Raw genomic sequence first — 19,640 nt, 5'->3', positions numbered from 1 at the left:
CCATCCATCCATCCATCCATCCATCCATCCATCCATCCATCCATCCATCCATCCATCCATCCATCCATCCATCCATCCATCCATCCATCCATCCATCTACTTTACTATCTTAGTAGCAGCGAATCTACTGTCTGAAACCTGTTTATTGTAGAATATCATGGACAAGTGGATGCTTACTATTTTTAATTTGTGTTTTTAGACGTTATATCTATTCACACCAGTGTTGGGAGTAACGCCGTTACTAACGCCGTTACTTTTTTTTTCAGTAACAATAATCTAACTAATTCCTCTGACTGTAACTATAACGCCGTTACCATTTCCGATACCCCGTTACTTTAGCCGCTCTATGCACTTTTTTTTTTTTATACTTTGCTTTGCCCTGGTTAACCCCTCCTCTTTCCGGTAAACTTGGCTTGGTTTTTTCTTAATTTTATCCCCAGACGCGTTTTTCCGTTTTTTTCAGTATTAGTTTTAGTAATTTTCTTTGGTTGTGTGGAGATTTTTTTTTTTTTTTTTTTTTTTTGAAATTCGTTAGATTATATTTTTGTCAACATTTTGGGTTTATTTTTGTTTGTTATTTTTCTAACAATAATAGTAAATACATAATTGATTTTCCTTTTTTTTTTACGGGCGAATAACAACTTGATAGTTACTTTTACTGGTAACTAGTTACTTTTATAGTGGAGTAACTCTGTTAGCAACTCAGTTACTTTTTTTGGAGAAGTAACTAGTAACTATAACTAATTACTTTTTCAAAGTAACGTGCCCAACACTGATTCACACTTATTCATTCAGGAGTCACAGGCTTCCACTAGTGGTTCACAGTCATTTTCTGGTATAACAGGAGAGCTCAGCAAGCTGCTGAACATCATGGAGAATGTTCACCATCCTCTGACTGCACAGCACAATTCCCAGGCAGAGGAGCTCATTCAGTGGCAGGCCATCAATGGACACACCCTCCGAGTTGCCCTATTATAATATTTTTTATAGTTTTACCAAATTCTGCACTATTAGTTCATGTATTTTCCACTGTTTACGTCTTTACAAATTTGCACTGCTAAATTATTGTTATAGAACTGCGTACTTGCACTTTCTCTATGGCTGACATCAGTCATCTTCTCAATATGCACAACAAATGGTGTACATTGTTTTACTGTGTTTAACTGCACAACCTCCATTACACAGACACTATCCTTCTTTTTTAACATAACTAACTAACTAACTAACTAACTAATTAAAAGGCAGTGGGCAATGTCTTCATAAACCAGCTCTGCTAGAGTTGCTCTGTCTGCACTACATTTCCCAGAAGGCCTGTGATCTCTCTCTGTTTCCGGTCCTGCGCAGTGTGCGAGTATTCGGTACACGCTGCTGGAAACATGGCGGAGGAGGAGCAGAGCAACGAGGCAGAAATAAAATCTGAAACCGACGAAACAGAAGAAAATCCCACAGAGAAGATCCGCAGCTTTAAAGAGCTGGTAAATCAACAATCTATAATCAGTGTAATCTGTAATTCAGCAGTGACAGCGCTGTGTGTAGAGCTTAGCTGTACCTCATCAGTGTTTACCTAGCGTGTGTATGTGCGCGTGCATGCGCGCGTGTTGTAGAGTTTATAGTTTTTATAGAGAGAGTTTAGAGTTTATATTTCAATTATTGGTTTATTAAAGTGAATATTGATTTTTTTAGTAGATGTGACCACCTGAAAAGCTAAAGACGTTACGTTTAAAGCCCCCTGAAGCCTGTTAGCTATCATAGCAGCATTTAAGGTGGAATGGTAACTGAATTCAATCAGTCTAAAATCTACATGGGAGTGGCTTCCTGATGATAATAAAGTGTATTTAAGAAAAATAGATAGCAGCTACTTCCAAGTACTGCCATGACACAAGTGTTTACACATGTAAACACTCCTGAAACTTGGCTTTAAAACCCACAGAAAATTGTATTGTTTCAGCTGAAGCCTCAAAACAACAAGGAAAATTGCTGTAATAAGGGAACTTGTAATTAGTACTGCAGAGTTTACTGTTTGTAAAAATAGCTGGATATGTGTGTACGGACCTGAACATAATACAATGTCAGGTAATGTATTCATAACCGTTTGCTGTGATCATTTTGTGAGAGAGTTTTTAGAGATTCAGACGTCTATAACATTTTACTTCGTACTGGTTCTAGACCCATTTCTGAATATTGATACCAATATTCAGTAGGGGTGGGCGATATGGCTCTAAAATAATTTCAGGGTATTTTTGCGATAACGATATACTTGGCGATATAGGAAAACTAAAATAATTTATTCATTTCAGGAATATAGTATAATAGTATAACAGTATAATCATAATGTGGCAAAATAAATAATATAGCATTAAATATTATAATGCAGCAAATAATATTGCAGAATATTTAGTGCATGCATATAAACTGCAAACTAAAACAATTATACAATAAATACACCTAAAGCTTCACAGTAAATAATAGACAATAAATAGCCCCTGTCATTTACTTTGTCTGTGATCACTTACAACAGTGAGGTACTAACAGTGTGTGTGTGTGTTTGTGTGTGTTTGTGTGTGTGTTTGTGTGTGTGTGTGTGTGTGTGTGTGTGTGTGTGTGTGTGTGTGTGTGTGTCTTTAGGGTGTAACAGAGGTGCTGTGTGAAGCCTGTGAACAGCTGGGATGGAAGCAGCCTACCAAGATTCAGATAGAGGCGATTCCAGTGGCTCTAGAAGGTGAGAACCGGTCTTCCTCTGCTGGACTCTCTCTCTTTATTAAAGTGTATTGTACTCACTCACCCACACTCTTTCCCTTTCACTCTCTGCAGGTCGGGATGTGATTGGGTTGGCTGAAACAGGCTCAGGTAAGACAGGTGCTTTTGCCCTGCCCATCCTGCAGACCCTGCTGTCCCACCCACAGCGCCTGCACACGCTCGTCCTCACCCCCACTCGCGAGCTCGCCTTCCAGATCGCAGAGCAGTTTGAGGCCTTGGGTTCCAGCATTGGTGTTAAAACAGGTACACACACACACACGGTGTAACGAGTTTGTACGGTCATGAAAAACTTGGAAAAGTCATTACATTTGAAACTAACAGTTTTCAGGCCTGGATAAGTTTTGACAAAGTAAAAATACCCAGAAAGTTTTGGAAAAGTCATGAAATTTGGTCTACAAATCTTTGTTTCAGTTTATCGATGGAGAAAAACTATTTTAAGCTAACAATTATGGCAGCTCAGAGTTAAGATTGTGTGTCCAATATTTTATCTGATTCATTTTATATCTATTATAATCCATTTTGATTGTAGTTTTAGTTGATTTTTGGTTTTCTTGTCCATGTCGGCACTGATGTTTTAAAAATTTGCCTTGAAAATATGGAAACATCAGAAAAAAAAAATGAAATTTATTGGTTAAAACGTTTATGAGCCCTGCACAGATAATCTGTGATCAGTTTTATCACCACTCACTGTTAAATATGCATGTAAACTGTGGATCAGTTGGTTTAAAAAAAAAATCACATATTAATTACTTTGTTATTAGAGTAAAATTATTAAGGGGATAAAGTTATAATTCTGTAAATTTAGATGCAGAGGTGCAGTGGAAAGACAAAAATGCTGTGTGTCAAATAAATAAAGCATTTTCCGAGCAGTTGGCCGCACCATGGCTGCTGGAGTACAGTAAGAACTACTGCAGTGGAAAAATTACATGTATGGGACCATTTAGGCTTCCTAGTAACATCTCCTGAAAGCCGTATGACCAAGGCAACACATCCAGCAAAGCAACATGGCAGAAGACAGGCAGAAATCTGGTATACATAAAAGGAGCAGTTACTCGTGAAAGCTGTAAAAACTTAATATAAATATCTTGGTCACTATAGATTTCATTATGTTTTAATTTATGGAAAACAGGGTACATTTTAAAAATTTTAATCCAAATTTTTTTTCTGATTTGTGTCTTAAACTGTCTGAAACTGTGAACCCTATCCTTAGTAATGACGTGTATATGTGTGTGTTACAGCTGTGGTTGTTGGTGGGATTGATATGATGTCACAGGCGATGGTTCTTGCAAAGAAGCCCCACATAGTAATTGGTGAGTGATTGATAAGGAGGAGTCTCTTTACCTGTAAATATTTTATCTTGATAAAACACAGAATATCATCTCTCTTTCTCTCTCTCTCTCTCTCTCTCTCTCTCTCTCTCTCTCTCTCTCTCTCTCTCTCTCTCTCTCTTCTCTCTCTTTCTCTCTGACTTACTGTCTCTTTGTCTCTCAAAGTAGCTTCTAGGGCATGACTTTATGCTAACAATATTACCAAAGCAATATTACAAAAAAAAAGCAAGAATACTTACAAAATAAGTTACAACAGTAGTAAAAAAAATATCCATAATAAAAATACACTAAACTTTTTACAAAAGGATACATATAAATAATATAGATACTATATATGTATATATACATGCTACAGTGCACACTACGTTATTGAAAATGCAACTGAATAGAAAAAAGAACAGCAGCAATTTTAACTGTAAATGTAATAATTGCTGTTTTAATATTTTTTCTCTCTTTTTATCTCTCTTTCAGCAACTCCGGGTAGGCTGATAGATCACCTGGAGAACACCAAGGGTTTTAATCTGAGAGCTCTGCGCTTTTTGGTGATGGATGAAGCTGACAGAATTCTGAACATGGACTTTGAATCAGAGGTAAAACCTGTCTGGTTCCAAATTAGCACAACAAATTATTATTATTAAAATAATTAGTGTATTTTGATTTCAACTGTATATCAGACCTTAATAACCACAGCTCTCTCTCTCTCGCTTTCTCTCACAATTTCAGGTTGATAAGATCTTAAAGGTTATTCCCAGAGAAAGACACACGTTCCTCTTCTCTGCTACAATGACAAAAAAGGTACAGCCTAAACACACAGTGACAAAAACACACACACATACACACACACACACAGTAATTGCAGGTCGCTTGTGTATAGAAATAAATTGTATATATATTAAACAGTGTGTTTGTGTGCACAGGTTCAAAAGTTGCAGAGAGCCGCTTTGAAGGATCCCGTTAAATGTGCTGTTTCCACCAAATACGCGACAGTGGATAAACTGCAGCAGTACTACATCTTCATCCCGGCCAAGTACAAGGTTAAACTCACACACTAACACTTACACACTTTCACCAAGGCTCCAAACTAACATTGTCCTGTCATCCCAGGGCTGGTAACAATAGCACACAGGACAAGATTAATACAAAAATAAATTTAGGACACTTCGGGATGGGCCCTGTTGTGGTGATAGTGTTATTGTATTGTAAATACCTGGTGCTAATCGAGATGTTGAAATATTTTTAATTGGGCGCCAGTTATTATGTTAATTGAATTGGATTATTTAATAAATTAATCAATTAATTAATAGCAAGACATCTCAGAGAAGCGGCTTCTACAGGTAACATTTTCATAACCAAGTTATCCAGAAAACACACTGAAATTACAGGTTTTGTTATATAAAAAGTATTTTATAATCCTTTAAAATATCATTGATGTAGCCGCTAGATATCAAATCATAGTGTATAAAGATAAATAATAATTAAGAGAAAAATACGTTATAATACTGGTATAGAAAGGAATAACTGGTCAGCATAATTTAATAAGGCATAATTTTGGGGCAGTAATCAGGGTTTAGAAACTGCTTTAAACTACAAAAATAAAGTACTGTACTAAATTCTGTCTATCCCCTACATCCAGCTTCTTGAATTTTCGTTCATTATAGCTCACAGTAAGTCCTTTAATCCTAAATTAATAAAGACAGTTTGAAAATTAAATAGTGGCTTCCGGTCCAGGGCAGTATGGCGTAGGTCACAGAAAACGCGAGCTCCGCAGAGCGAGGTTGTTTCTTACTTATGGTGCACTGTTAATTTCCTTTTTTTCTCGACTGAGGCTTGGTTTTGGTCTACTTACCCGTTTCGCCGTTCCTGTTTTTGCCGACATGCCACCTAAAACTAGTAAAAGTTCGGCTTCCTCTCAGCCCCTCATCGGCCCGGCGCTCGCTGCTGCCTCCTCGGCCTCGAGTGATGCGTCTCCTCCAAGAGAGAAGCCTGCTTCCCCCGTTCTTGCCAAAGAGCTTACAGCTCTAAAATCGGACATTATACAAGCGGTAACCTCAGAGATCACGCGTGCACTTACAGCTGAGTTCCACGCTATCTCCAGGGATTATCATTTCAGACGGAGCTCCAGGAGATGAAATCCGAGCTACTTCGAGACAACGCGTCGCTGAGAGCGGAGCTCGGGTCAGTCGTGCGCACCGTTTCTGAAGTTGAAACCTCCCTGTCGGGACTCTCGGATGAGGTTGTGGGACTCAGGACGAAAGTTGAATCCCTCACCAGTGAGCTTGCTAGAGTCGACGCTAAATGCGAGGACTTGGAGGCTCGATCGCGTCGTCAGAACATCAGGATTATCGGCGTACCTGAGGGTGATTCACGATTCACTTTATCCAACTCCACTGTTTCGGAGCTTTTGCGGGAAGCCCTTTCTTTGGAAAAAAGCCCACTTGTGGACAGAGCTCACCGTTCTTTGGCGCCTCGCCCAAAACCTGATGAACCCCCTCGCCCAATAATAGTGAAGTTACACTATTTTGAGGACTGTGTTCGGATTCTCAGAGAAGCAAGAAATCGTCCGCGCATCACATTCTCTGATATGAATCTCTCCATCTACCCTGATCTCACCTCCAAAGTGGCTAAGGCAAGAGCGGCTTTCAACACAGTCAGAAGGAAACTTCGTTCAATGGACGGGGTAAAATATGGCATGTTTTATCCAGCTCGACTTCGTATTACACACAAGGGCGAATCACGGGAGTTTACCTGTGCTACTGAAGCTGAGCGTTTCATTTCTACACTGCCTGGGTGACTGTTTCTCTCATTCTGCCTTTTGTGTGTGTCCTCCTCATTCTTTTGCTGTTCGACAGTGAATATGTGAGTGTATGTATGTGTATGTATGTGCATGTATATGTGCATGGAGAGTTGAAGGGTGAGGGGGGGTAAACATAAATAGGTACATAAATGGTGATTAATATAATTACAACGGTAACTACAATGGAAATAGGTCGCTAAAGGGTGAAAATAAATGGAAATGTTTGAGATGATGATAACTGCTTGGATGTGGTGCACCGTCCGATACTTGTAGTATGTTGTAGTTTTGCTTGTTCTGTGGAGTTTACTAATGGTCTGTACTCGCACTGAGCTGTTCTTTCGGAGGTGCTGTTCATTTGGGATTGACTCCCGTTGGAGTCTGTTTGGAAGTTGGGTGGGGGGGCGGGGAGTTCCTTTTTTTTTTTTTTTTTTTTTTTTTTTTTTTTAATATATATATATATATATATCCAGTTGGCCTGTACGATGTTTCACAATTATTGTACGATGACGTAAATGACTGACTCTAATTTTAAGACAGTGTCAGGCGAGTTCCCTTTAAGTTTCCTGACTTGGAATGTTAGAGGTTTAAATAATCCACTTAAACGGTTAAAGATATCTAATCATTTGCAGCATTTGACTGCTGATGTGGTATTTCTGCAGGAGACACACCTTAGGAACGAGGATCATCTTAAATTGCAATTCTCTTGGGTTGGTGATATTTTTCACTCCAAATTTAATTCTAAAACCAGAGGAGTTGCAATCTTGATTAAAAAGGGAATTCAGTTTGTTCTTGGAAGTGTTGTTGCAGATGTGAATGGCAGGTATTTGATTGTGCAAGGTCATTTATTTAATACCCCGGTGTTGCTTGTGAATGTTTATGCTCCTAATTTCGATAATCCAAATTTTATGACAGGATTACTTAGCTCGATACCATCTCTAAATACTCATTTCTTGATTCTTGGTGGAGATTTTAATTGCATTATTGATCCAGATTTAGATCATTCAGCCCCTTCCGTAAAAACCCGCTCTGCTACGTCTCAAGTACTTTTCGATTTCTTAACAGACAATGCTATTTTCGATCCTTGGAGAGCTCACAATCCCAGTGCTAAAATATTCTCTTTCTATTCTCATCCACATAAAACTTATTCTCGCATTGATTATTTTTTTTTGGATAGTTTCCTTTCTTCAAGGGTAATTTCATCTACTTATCATCCTATTGTCTTGTCTGACCATGCCCCCCTCACTGTTAGTGTGAAGTTATCTAACCGTTCTTTTGTCTCACCACTTTGGAGATTTAATTCGTTGCTGTTGTCGGATCCTGCCTTTAATGTATTTATAAATTTTTCTATAGACGATTTTATTATTAACAATAAAAATCATTCTACTTCAGCTTCTCTTTTGTGGGAATCCCTCAAAGCTTACTTACGAGGGCAGATTATTTCTTATACTGCTTATTCCAACAAGATGCGGAAACAGGAGGTGCAGGATCTCACAACTGCAATTGCAGATTTAGATAGGCTCAATGCAATCAATTCAACTCCCTCTTTGCAAAAGCGTCGATTGGATCTTCAAACTAAATTCGATCTTCTTACTACTTCCGATGCAGAGCGCCTCCTTTTACATGCACGCAGCAATTATTATGAATATGGTGACAAAGCCTCTAGGTTACTAGCCCATCAGTTAAAAAGACGTGCAGCTTCTCGATTGATTCCCCAAATAAATGACCTGGAGGGTGAGCTGGTTTTAGATCCACTGTCCATTAATGCAGTTTTTAAATCATTTTATTCTGAACTTTATCGATCAGAAGCCGCGTCTGACAATGAGGTGTCTGCCTTCTTAGACCGCTTAGAGTTTCCCACTGTAGATCTGCCAGATGCAGAATCTCTTGATTCACCTCTGACCATAGAGGAGATTAAGATTTCTATTAAAGCTATGCAGACTAATAAGGCTCCTGGTCCAGGTGGGTTCCCTGTTGAATTTTTAAAAAAATTTATTGATAAATTGGCTCCTATTCTTCTGGCAGTCTTTGAGGAATCTTTAGCTTCAGGAACTTTGCCACACACGATGACACAAGCTTCTATTTCACTTCTTCTTAAAAAGGACAAGGACCCTGAGCAGTGTGCATCATATAGACCTCTCTCTCTCTTAAACGTGGATGTAAAGATTTTGGCCAAGGCCCTAGCGCTGAGACTGGAGAGTGTTCTGCCCGGGGTTGTTTCACATGATCAAAATGGATTTATCAGAGGTCGTCAGCTTTTTTTCAATGTTCGTACACTTTTGAATGCTATATTTATGGAACATTCCACTTCTTTTCCGGAATTGGTTATTTCTCTGGATGCAGAAAAAGCGTTCGATAGAGTTGAATGGAATTTTTTATTTTTAGTGCTGCATAAATTTGGATTTGGAGAGATATTTATTTCCTGGATTAGACTTTTATACACTGCTCCTCAAGCTAGTGTACATACAAATGGTATTCGCTCTCAATATTTTCCATTGATGCGTGGGACAAGACAGGGGTGCCCGTTGTCACCATTGTTATTTGCTTTGGCTATCGAGCCCTTGTCTATTGCTTTAAAGTCCCTTCCACTTTTTCAGGGTATTGTACGTGCTGGTGTCGAGCTAAAACTATCTTTATACGCTGATGATTTGTTATTATACGTGACTGATCCCGCCTCTTCCATTCCGTCAATTCTATCTCTGTTGAATACATTTGGCTTAATTTCGGGATATAGAGTAAACTTGCAGAAGAGTGAGTGTTATCCAATTAACACATTGGCCCTGACATTTAATCATTCTACTATACCATTTAAATTGGCTCCAACAGGTTTTAAATATCTGGGGATACATGTCTCTCGCACCCTACCATCTCTTTTTTGCAATAATTTCATTCCTTTATTAAATAAACTCAAATTGGACTTGCAGAGGTGGAAATCCCTTCCTTTGTCCTTGTTAGGCAGAATTAATGCCATAAAGATGAATGTTTTGCCAAGATTTCTTTTTTTGTTTCAGTCCATTCCCTTATATTTACCTAAAAAGTTTTTTAAAGATTTAGATCAGCTTATCATCTCTTTTATTTGGAATGGGAAGCCTCCTCGAGTAAGTAAATTAGTTTTGCAAAGATTCAGATCTGATGGAGGCCTCTCCCTCCCCAACTTTTCATTCTATTATTGGTCAGCACATGTTCACAAAATACTTTATTGGCTTCACTCTCCAGAGTCGCTGTGGTGCAGACTGGAGACTCAAACCTGTGTCTCTTCCTCTCCAGTTGCTCTTCTTACCTCTCCCTTACCTTTTAAGATTAAAAAATTTTCCAAAAACCCAGTGTTGATCTCCACTCTTCGCATCTGGTGCCAGTTTAGACGCCATTTTAAATTCTTAGCTCCTTCTTTGTTAATGCCTATCTTGAATAATCATTTATTTCCCCCATCTCTTTCTGACACTGCCTTTCTTATTTGGCAAAAGAGGGGTATAAAATCTTTTGGTGACTTTTTTAAAGATTGCAATTTTTGCACCTTTGCACAACTGGCCTCTGAGTTTAACCTGCCCTCTTCGCATCTGTTTCGATATTTCCAGATCAGACATTGTGCCTTATCTCTCTTCCCTAGCTGCCCTATAGTGCAGCCTTGGGATGATTTATTATCTTTAGATCCTCACAAAAAGTCACTTATATCTAGATTGTATTTGCAACTTCTAAATTTTGATGTAGCTGGTGTGTGTAAAATTAAATGTGCCTGGGAGGGGGAGTTGGGCATTTCTCTTTCGGACCAATGGTGGGTCACAGTAATTAAGGTGGTGCAGTCTTGTTCACCCTGTGCAAGGCTTCAACTGATTCAATTTAAGATTTTGCATAGAATGCACCGTTCTAAATTGCAGTTATCAAAATTTTATCCCAACCTAGTCAGTGATCGGTGTGATAGGTGTTCATTTTCTCCTTGTAATCTAAGCCACATGTTTTTCTTTTGCCCAGTTTTGCAGAGGTTCTGGACCTGTTACTTTGATATCATGTCCAAGGTTTTGGAGGTTGAAATAGATATGTGTCCACTTGTGGCAATATTTGGCCTTTCCCTTCAATTATCCTCACTTACCCGAGGGCAGGCACAGGTCTTGGCCTTTACATCCTTACTAGCAAGGCGCCGCATCCTTTTTCTATGGAAGTCCTCAAAACCTCCTTCTGTTGCTCTGTGGCTTCAAGATGTAATTCAGTTTCTCAAAGTGGAAAAGACGTCATGTACCTTGAAAGGCAACTGCGCCTCATTTTACACCAAATGGAACTCTTTTCTTTCCTACGTTGATTCGCTTTCGACATTGCCGGCTGACTGAACCTGAACTTTGGAGTACTATAATAATTTGGATTGATTTATTATTATTATTATTATTATTATTATTATTATTATTATTATTATTATTATTATTATTATTTATTTATTTATTTATTTATTTATTTATTTTGTGAGTGTGTGTTTTTGTTGTGCTTGTATTTTTATTTTTATTCATTATCTCATTCAAATTTGCTTTATTGTGAGTTTGTATGGCTAGGGTGGACAAAAATGTTTGGGGGGGGGATGGGGGGATGGGGAAAAAAAAAAAATGTTGAGCATAGAAAGTGTTGTTTTTCACTGTCAAATAATTGTAACTGCTTTTGATTTTGCTCTAAAATAAAGGAAGAAAATGAAATAGTGATTAGCTGATCAGGTACAGGGCAAGTTTTTCATATTTCATATAGTTTCACTACATTTCATATAGTTTTTTTTTTCTTTAACCTTGACTCCCAATCCAGCTAATTCCAAAGTTAAGCTAACTCACTAACAAAGCTACAGTCAGTTTTGATCTGTCTCCTCATTAAAAGTACAGCTGATTTGAGCGAAACGATATCATTTTTGGGGGGGACAAATCCACCTGTTTTTTTCCCCAATGCATTACCTGCAAATGCTTTATAGCACTGGAATGTCACATTCTCTGTTCCTCGAAAGATTAACTTCTGCCCTTTCTAACCATATATGGTTTGTGCTGATGCATGAAGACATTCCTGAGTAACTAAGCTGAGAGCACAAGTTGCAATTTTGGATGTAAAATCCGTTCGCAGGGTTAATGATGTCCTCAAGTAGAGGTTAAGCAGTACTTCTACTGTGTAAAACTGATTGAATGAGACAGTAATAGACAGAAGTTCTATCTATCCCTATCTGTATAACACTACTGCTTTTACTACTGTTGATGAGCACTAGAGGTGTGCCAAAAAATCGATTCACATAAGAATCTTGATTCTCATTTACTACGATTCAGAATCGATTTAAAATGTCCCAAAATCGATTCTGAGGGGCGGGTTTTAGACTGATTTTGGGCTGGGTATTTTTGTTGGACCTGGCAACCCTGGGGATAGCGCTTGTCCTTTCAAACGGAGATCTTCCAGACACACACAGAGCGTAGGTGTTTGAGAATCACCGGTAAGATGGCAGAACAAGCACTATATTACATTAGATTAACGTGTAGTTTCAATGTTTTATGGCAGAATGCTTCATAACAAGCATAAAAAAGATCGCTAGTAGTTAGTTTCAGTAACTGTTAGCTAGCTAACTAGCTAACTTTCCAGTTCCACCTTAAATAACGCTACAGGTGGCAGCGGGCTGCAGCATTTAAGGCGGAACGGAAAAATACAATAAGCTAATCAGAGCTAATTTCAGCTCCTCATCACAGAGGAATTAAGGAATGGACAATATGAATTAATTTCTCCACCTCCTGCCCCCTTTCTGAAGAAATACAACGACCTTAAATTAACTAGTTAATCAGCAGCTGCTCCTGAACTTTAGCGCTCCACTGCTATCATCACATCAGCCCAGCAGCGTCACCTACACACCACCGCTAGTAGCCTGGTAATAAAGCAGTGTTATTTATTATTTATTTATTGTTCATTAACGTCATTGTGATATCCCAGTGATTCCTCTGTCACTGAGGACCCACATTCCTGCACATTTTATAGTTTTTGTAACACATTACCTGCTCCAGGACCAGTGTATATTATGGAGGGTTTTTTTTCAATAAGATTCATAAGCCAGAAGCAGAAATTTTTATAATTCAAATCGTTTTGAATCAAAAATCGATTTTGAATCGAATCGTGGCCCCCAAAATCGGAATCGAATCGAATCGTGAGATAGTAAACGATTCCCACCCCTAATGAGCACCACTCTCTTGCATAAATACTGATTGTCTCTTTCTCTCTCTCTCTCTTTCAGGATTGTTACCTAGTGTCTATACTTAATGAACTGGCAGGTAACTCGTTTATGATTTTCTGTGGAACGTGTAATAATGCCCAGCGAGTGGCACTGTTACTACGGAACCTCGGCATCACCGCCATCCCACTGCATGGTCAAATGAGCCAGGTAAATAACACGCACACACACACTGTTCATGTATTTGTGTGATATTTTTATATATATATATATATATATATATATATATATATATATATATATATATATATATTAGGGGTGGCACGGATCACAAAATTCACGGTTCGGTGTGTATCACGGTTTGAGGTCTACGGTTTACGGTTTTGTACGGTTCTTGTTTTTTTTTTTTCCTTTTTTTTTATCTTAGCCCCATAATACACGCCGTTACACCAGTGGAACACTGTAATAGTCGCTGAAAAGATTTTACTACCATAGCACTACACTTCTATGACATTACACAGTGCTGCCTTTAGCAAAGCATTACATAATCATACATAATAATAATAATAATAATAATAATAATAATAATAATAATAATAATAATGCACAAACTTGAGTTTCAATTTACTCAAAGCACGCTGTTTTAACAATCTCAGAAAGATAGTATTTTGATAGAACAAGAGGGAAGACATGGATGATTTCAACATGTTTTACATTTATTACTCAAAAAAAGTGTCAGGAATGTGTGCTGCCATCTGGTGACATCCATCTACAGGAACCTTTTTCAATATCACAGAATAGAAATTGAAACATAATATGAGCCCACCATCCAACCAGCTCAACAGAAAACAAAATCAACAACTCTTCTAATCCCTGAGAGTAAGGATGTATTTTTTTCCACTTGAAATTAAAGTGCAGTGCTTTGAAACATATGGCTGGATTTTTTTAAACCTAAACTTAAAGTGCCATTGTTATATTAAAACAACTTAGAACAAAAACACACAGACACCATCAGTGTAAATATTGCAATAAAACACTGCACTGCACTGTTTAAAACAGCCCTCCCCCTTTCACTTAATTCTCATATTCTTCTGCATGAAAATCAGTTTGTCAACATTTTCTGGCAAGAGGCGAGACCTACTTGCAGTGACAATGTCCCCTGCTGTGGAAAAAACACGCTCACTTGGCACAGATGTACCTGGGACAGCCAGGTCACGTTGTGCCAACTTTGCTACATGGGGATACTTATGTGCGTTGGTTTTCCACCATGCGAGGGGATCTTCATCCACAGAAATGCAGCTTGTTTCCTTGTATGAGGTGACCTCTTCACGAATGGTTTCTGGCAAAGGCTTTGTACTTCTTGCCTCTGTTGTAAAAAAATCAGCAAAAACTGTTGCCATGGCAGATTTCTTGTGGGGAGGAGAGGTCTCTGACGGCTCAGATTCCGCTGCTGAGGATGAACTGGCTGCCTGAGCTTCACAGTGTTGTTGAGCCTGACAAGAATCAGAAAATAGACATTTAGGAAATGTTAATGAAAGTGACACAGTTTAGAGCTTTGATCAGGCCCAAAAATGCCAGCCCGACCAGGCCCGAGCCGTTCAGGCATACCAACGCTATGAGCGATCCACCGATAGAAGAGGGAGCTAAAATACAGAGCAGAGCCCAGAGGAACTGCTAATGCGAATTTAATTATAACAGAAAAAAAAATGAAATTGGCAAAATCACCAACTAAACTAACCCCAAAATAATAACAAAAATATAATCTAACGAATTTCAAAAGATAAAAACGAAATAGTCAACACAACAGTAGAAAATCAATAAACTAATATAAAAAAACGCTAATGCTAAACTGCTGCCTGATTATAACATTCTAAGTTGTGCAACTTTTTTACATCACAGTTTGATGTGTTACTTTTCTATATTTTGATGATCACGCCATAGCTTTATATAAAATAAAAATAGCATTAAAAACAGACGCCTACATCATGGATATTTTTTTTAAGGCCGAGCCCGCCGGCGAGAGTGTTGGGAAATCTCGGCCCGACCCGGGCTGAGAATCTAAACTCTAACACAGTTACAGTATGTTCCACAGGGCAGTGGGGAATATAAATATTACAAATGCAAAAAAAAAAAATTTAAATGCAGTTTAGAATTGATAAATAACATTTAGGCCTATTTTAGATAATATACATCATAAAATCAAAATAGCTTACCTGCTCTTCGAGGTTTACAATTTCCAATGTGAGATCATCCCAGATTTTCTGAACGCAGGCTTCATCCAGATAAGGCAAGGACTTGAACCTGGGATCCAGTGCTGTGGCTCTGTGCAGATAATCCTGAATACTATGGTCACTGTATCTGCTTTGAAGATCCTTGGTGATGGCTGCCTTGGCATCTTTGATGGTGGAACTGTCGTCTGCACTTGGTGCCATTGCTTTCAGTACCATCCTCTGCAGTGGCATAATCATTGAGACAGAGGGAGATGTTTCTGTGCTCATCAGGGTAGTCACATTCTTCAAAGGTTTAAGAACATCAATGAGGCCCTCTGTCAGCTTTGTTTCACTGTCGGTTAACAGGGAAATGTCCTTGGCTTTTTTTTTCATATTTTTGTCCGTCACCGCGGAATAGAGGGCCGCCTGTTGCTCCACATAGCGCTCTAACATATCGTATGTGGAGTTCCAGCGCGTTGGCACGTCGTGAATTAACTTGTGGTCTGGCAGTGTCAGCATGTCCTGCTTTGTTTTCAAGATGAAGGCGGCTGTTGTGCTTCGATGGAAAAAGGTGACCACCTTTCTGACCTTCGCCAGCAGTCGTGAGATTTGGGCTGTAGAGATGGCGCTTTTGGCTGCCAGGTTGACTGTGTGAGCAAAGCAGGATATCTGTGGCCCAAGTCCCTCCGTCAAACCTACTGCATTCACTATGTTCTTGGCATTGTCAGTCGTGACAGGGATGGTGCCGTTGTCCCTCTCCAATTTCCATTCCTCCACCACCTCTCTTAGCTTTTCGGAGAGAAATTCGCTTGTGTGACTCTCATATATTGGGCGCGTTTGCAATACGCAGCTTCGTAACTCCCATTGGGGCGTAATGTAGTGGGCAGTCACTGTAAGGTAACTTTCGGTGGACCTGGAAGTCCATCCATCCGTCGTCAGAGCTATTTGGCATGCCTCAGATAACTCCTTAACTATGTCCACCCTTGTCTCTTCATATAAGTTCGGTATCACATTGGTGCCAAAGTATCTACGAGAGGGCATGACGTACCGCGGCTCCAGCACCTTTATCATATTCCTAAAGCCTTCACCCTCCACCACGCTGTAGGGCTGCATGTCCTTTGCAATGAATATACCTATGGCTTTGGAAATTGATTTCGCCTTGGCGGTGTCCTCAGCCAGGGGCTGTTTAAATGCCGCGCTGATTGTGAATGGCTTTTTGGCAGGCTCTCCTCTCCTCCCCTCTACTGACACACTTGGGTGATGTCTTCGTAAATGGCCGGTCATATTGGAAGTGTTTCCACTAGCGTATGCAATGCGGGTTTTGCAATGCTTGCATATTGTAACAGTTCGATCCACGTTTTTATTGCCAGTATCATCGTATGTGACGGGGAATCCGAAATGATCCCACACACCTGATTTAAACAATGCTGGGGCATCCTTCATCTCTGGCCTAGGCAGCCTGCCTACTCCACTCCCACTTGCCATGTTTGTCCACGCCACCACAAACCTTCGCTTTCGCTTCTTTGGCACGAATGAGAACCACGTGGTGACATACGGGCATTTGGCTATAATGCGAATTTCGAACGTCTGGAGAAAAAAAAAAACCCGTGGACCCTGTACGGTTTACACACGCCCCGCACCGTGACAAGCAAACCGTACGGTTCGGTTCCTTCACAAAAACCGTTCCATGCCTAATATATATATACTGAGTGTATTTATGTATTTGTTTGTTTTTTGTGTGTGTGTCTAGAATAAGCGACTAGGATCTTTAAATAAGTTCAAGGCGAAGTCGCGCTCCGTCCTGCTGGCGACCGACGTGGCGTCCCGTGGGCTGGACATTCCTCACGTGGACTGTGTGATCAACTTCGACATTCCTACACACTCCAAGGTAACGTGCAAACAAACACACACATAAAATTAATCATTCTGTTTATCTCATGATCCTCAAAGTCTCACTCTCAGTTTTAATCTGTTTCAGGACTACATTCACCGGGTCGGCAGAACAGCTCGCGCCGGACGCTCGGGAAAGTCCATTACCTTCGTAACACAGTCAGTCACACTGTTTAATATGCCTTGGGGTGTGTGGGTGGCTATGTAGAGCTGGGCAATTTGACGATATTTTATTTCATTTTGATAAAATGTCATTGTATTAATAATTATTTTAAGCATATACCACTGCTGATGCTTTATGTCTGCATGTCAAAACATTGCAAAGAAAATTGTGTATTCTGAAAATGTCTATAAATATTGTGATACATTATTTTTACCATTTTGCCCAGCTCTAGTCATAGATGTGTCTGTTGAGTGTATGGGTATGTGTAGGTTTGTGTGTGTGGTGGGTCAGTATAACATTTAGCAGTTTAATTTTCTGGCTGTATCAAGCTTATTTTGGAAATAGAAAATTGGATATTAAACTTCATCATTGATTTTTTTTTTCCATTCCGTATAGAGAAAATGAATTGCTTTTTCATCTAATTTTTCAATTATTTAGTTTCATTTCAGCCTTTCGCAAACAGAATTTCAAGAAAAAAAAAAAGTTGAAGTCTTGATTTTCGTTAAAATCCAACTTGCAAAATGCAAAGATGCAAAATAAAAATCAGAAAATAAGAAAAGATTCTTTTTTTTTTACAGATTTTCCAGAAATTCCGCTTGTGTGTGCAGAGATGAAAAAAAAAAAAATGGAAAAATTAATGAAGACTTATTTGTTGTACACTGCACTACATAAAAAAAAATTATACATCCTATTTTCTAATTTTGCATTTAGCCTCAAACTGTCAGAAAATTTAATTAATAAATGTTACACTGACCGTGGTGGTCTGGTGAGTTTCAGGAGTTTGATGTGTTTGCTGTTATTAACTGAACTGTGGTAAACTGGGTAAAACTAGGTACCGGCACTTTACCCTCTCACAGAATAATCTTTCAGCTGGGTCCGAATGATCAAGTAACCGGTTAGAACAGGTCTTGCCAAAATTGTAATTTAGGTCTGTTCTCCATTTCCTCTGCAGGTACGACGTGGAGCTTTTCCAGAGGATCGAGGCTTTAATAGGAAAGAAACTTCCGGCCTTCCCAACACAGGAAGAGGAAGTGATGATGCTGGTGGAGCGAGTGAGCGAGGCACAGCGATTCGCCCGAATGGTACAACTGTGTTTTCTCTCTACTGACGGAGCTGCTAATGCAGATCTCTAATATATGATTTCTAATATATCTGACTGTGCAATATCCCAGTACTTAACAACACACATAAGCTATGTTCCAAAATGTAGGCTGCAGTTTAGGTAGAGTGGATCCTCGGTAGGACTGATTTACAAGGAGTCCTTCTCAGTAACTTCTTGGTCACATATTTGTAATGTGGTGATGTGTCACGATTGCAAAGAAGTGTGAAATTTTATGTTCTTCACAAAAATTATTATCGTATATATATTTAATATAACTTTATTCTGTGGCTTCGTTTTCTGCCATTTGCTCAATTTTTGTGGTGCTGTTTTTCTTCCTTTTCTTTCCTCTATGTTGGATGTGCACAGTAGGGTGGGTTATTGTGGGTAAGTGAGGCAACTGAAGGATACATCAGTAGTGCCCTTTAACTCAAATCTAAAAGACAGCTGTGTGTCTTAAGTGTCTCAAAGAATCCTTCAGTGATGTAGTGGCTGAGAAATGCGGACCATCTACGATGCAGCCTACATAGTAACGAACCTCATTGGTCTGTTTTATTGGTTTACTCATAATTGCTGAGGGTTAGTGTTCTACTCTCGGACACCCAAGACTTACACTTTACTGTAAGTTACGTATCTGTAACTTTTATTAATCTTTGTTTATGCAGGAGATGAAAGAGCAAGGGGAGAATAGGAAAAGGCCGAGAGGTGGAGAGGAAGAAGGGGATGATGCTGAACAGTCCAGCGGCGTGAGGAAGAAAGTGAAAGGAGGAAAATTTGCTGGAGGGAAATTTGCCAGAGGAAGAGGCAAGGGGTCCAGGAGAGGGCGCTAGAGTCCAACTTTCATATATCAGAATGTACATAAATTTTTCTCGTATTAAATAAAATGCTCACTCTGACCTCATCAGTGTCTCCACCATGATTTAACTAATATCATACTTATCAATGTGTTTAAAAGAAAAAGTGATGTCCAATTAATGAAATGATGAAAACCTTTACAAGTCAAGTCAAGTCAAGAGGCTTTTATTGTCATTACATCTGAGTACAGGTACACAGTGTGATGAAATTACGTTCCTCCGGAACCATGGTGCAACATAGAACCACAAGCAATAGACAACATAAAGTGCAGGAGTGACGACAGTGCAACATAAAATTATAAAATTATAACACTAAATAACAATAAATACAAAAGACGAGACAATTTAAAGACAGGACAGTGCAGTACCGAGACGGTATAAT

The 19,640-nt window shown here is 39.1% G+C and overlaps 1 protein-coding gene across 1 annotated transcript; it reads left to right on the top strand.

Annotated features, from left to right (window-relative positions):
• The first annotated feature begins 1,334 nt into the window (after positions 1-1,334).
• Positions 1,335-19,305, top strand: ddx47 (DEAD (Asp-Glu-Ala-Asp) box polypeptide 47). Its single transcript, XM_007239199.3, has 12 exons — positions 1,335-1,475; positions 2,626-2,719; positions 2,812-3,000; positions 3,996-4,067; positions 4,557-4,675; positions 4,809-4,880; positions 5,003-5,119; positions 13,106-13,252; positions 17,003-17,140; positions 17,231-17,301; positions 18,258-18,387; positions 19,070-19,305. The coding sequence occupies exons 1-12, from the start codon at positions 1,377-1,379 to the stop codon at positions 19,232-19,234; spliced, it is 1,413 nt and encodes a 470-aa protein (XP_007239261.2). The 5' UTR covers positions 1,335-1,376; the 3' UTR covers positions 19,235-19,305.
• The last annotated feature ends 335 nt before the right edge of the window (positions 19,306-19,640 follow it).

The sequence above is a fragment of the Astyanax mexicanus genome, chromosome 3 (assembly GCF_023375975.1).
Source record: "Astyanax mexicanus isolate ESR-SI-001 chromosome 3, AstMex3_surface, whole genome shotgun sequence".
Lineage (NCBI taxonomy): Eukaryota > Metazoa > Chordata > Actinopteri > Characiformes > Acestrorhamphidae > Astyanax > Astyanax mexicanus.
Note: the sequence above shows the minus strand (reverse complement) of the source record. Positions and strands in the feature narration are given on the sequence as shown.

Bases quoted from the DNA above. Each gene is read 5' to 3' on its own strand.
- ddx47 (XM_007239199.3), top strand. From the start codon at position 1,377: ATGGCGGAGGAGGAGCAGAGCAACGAGGCAGAAATAAAATCTGAAACC. The intron at 3,001-3,995 runs GTACACACACAC...TGTGTGTTACAG, and splicing joins CAGCATTGGTGTTAAAACAG to CTGTGGTTGTTGGTGGGATT. The intron at 4,676-4,808 runs GTAAAACCTGTC...TCACAATTTCAG, and splicing joins ACATGGACTTTGAATCAGAG to GTTGATAAGATCTTAAAGGT.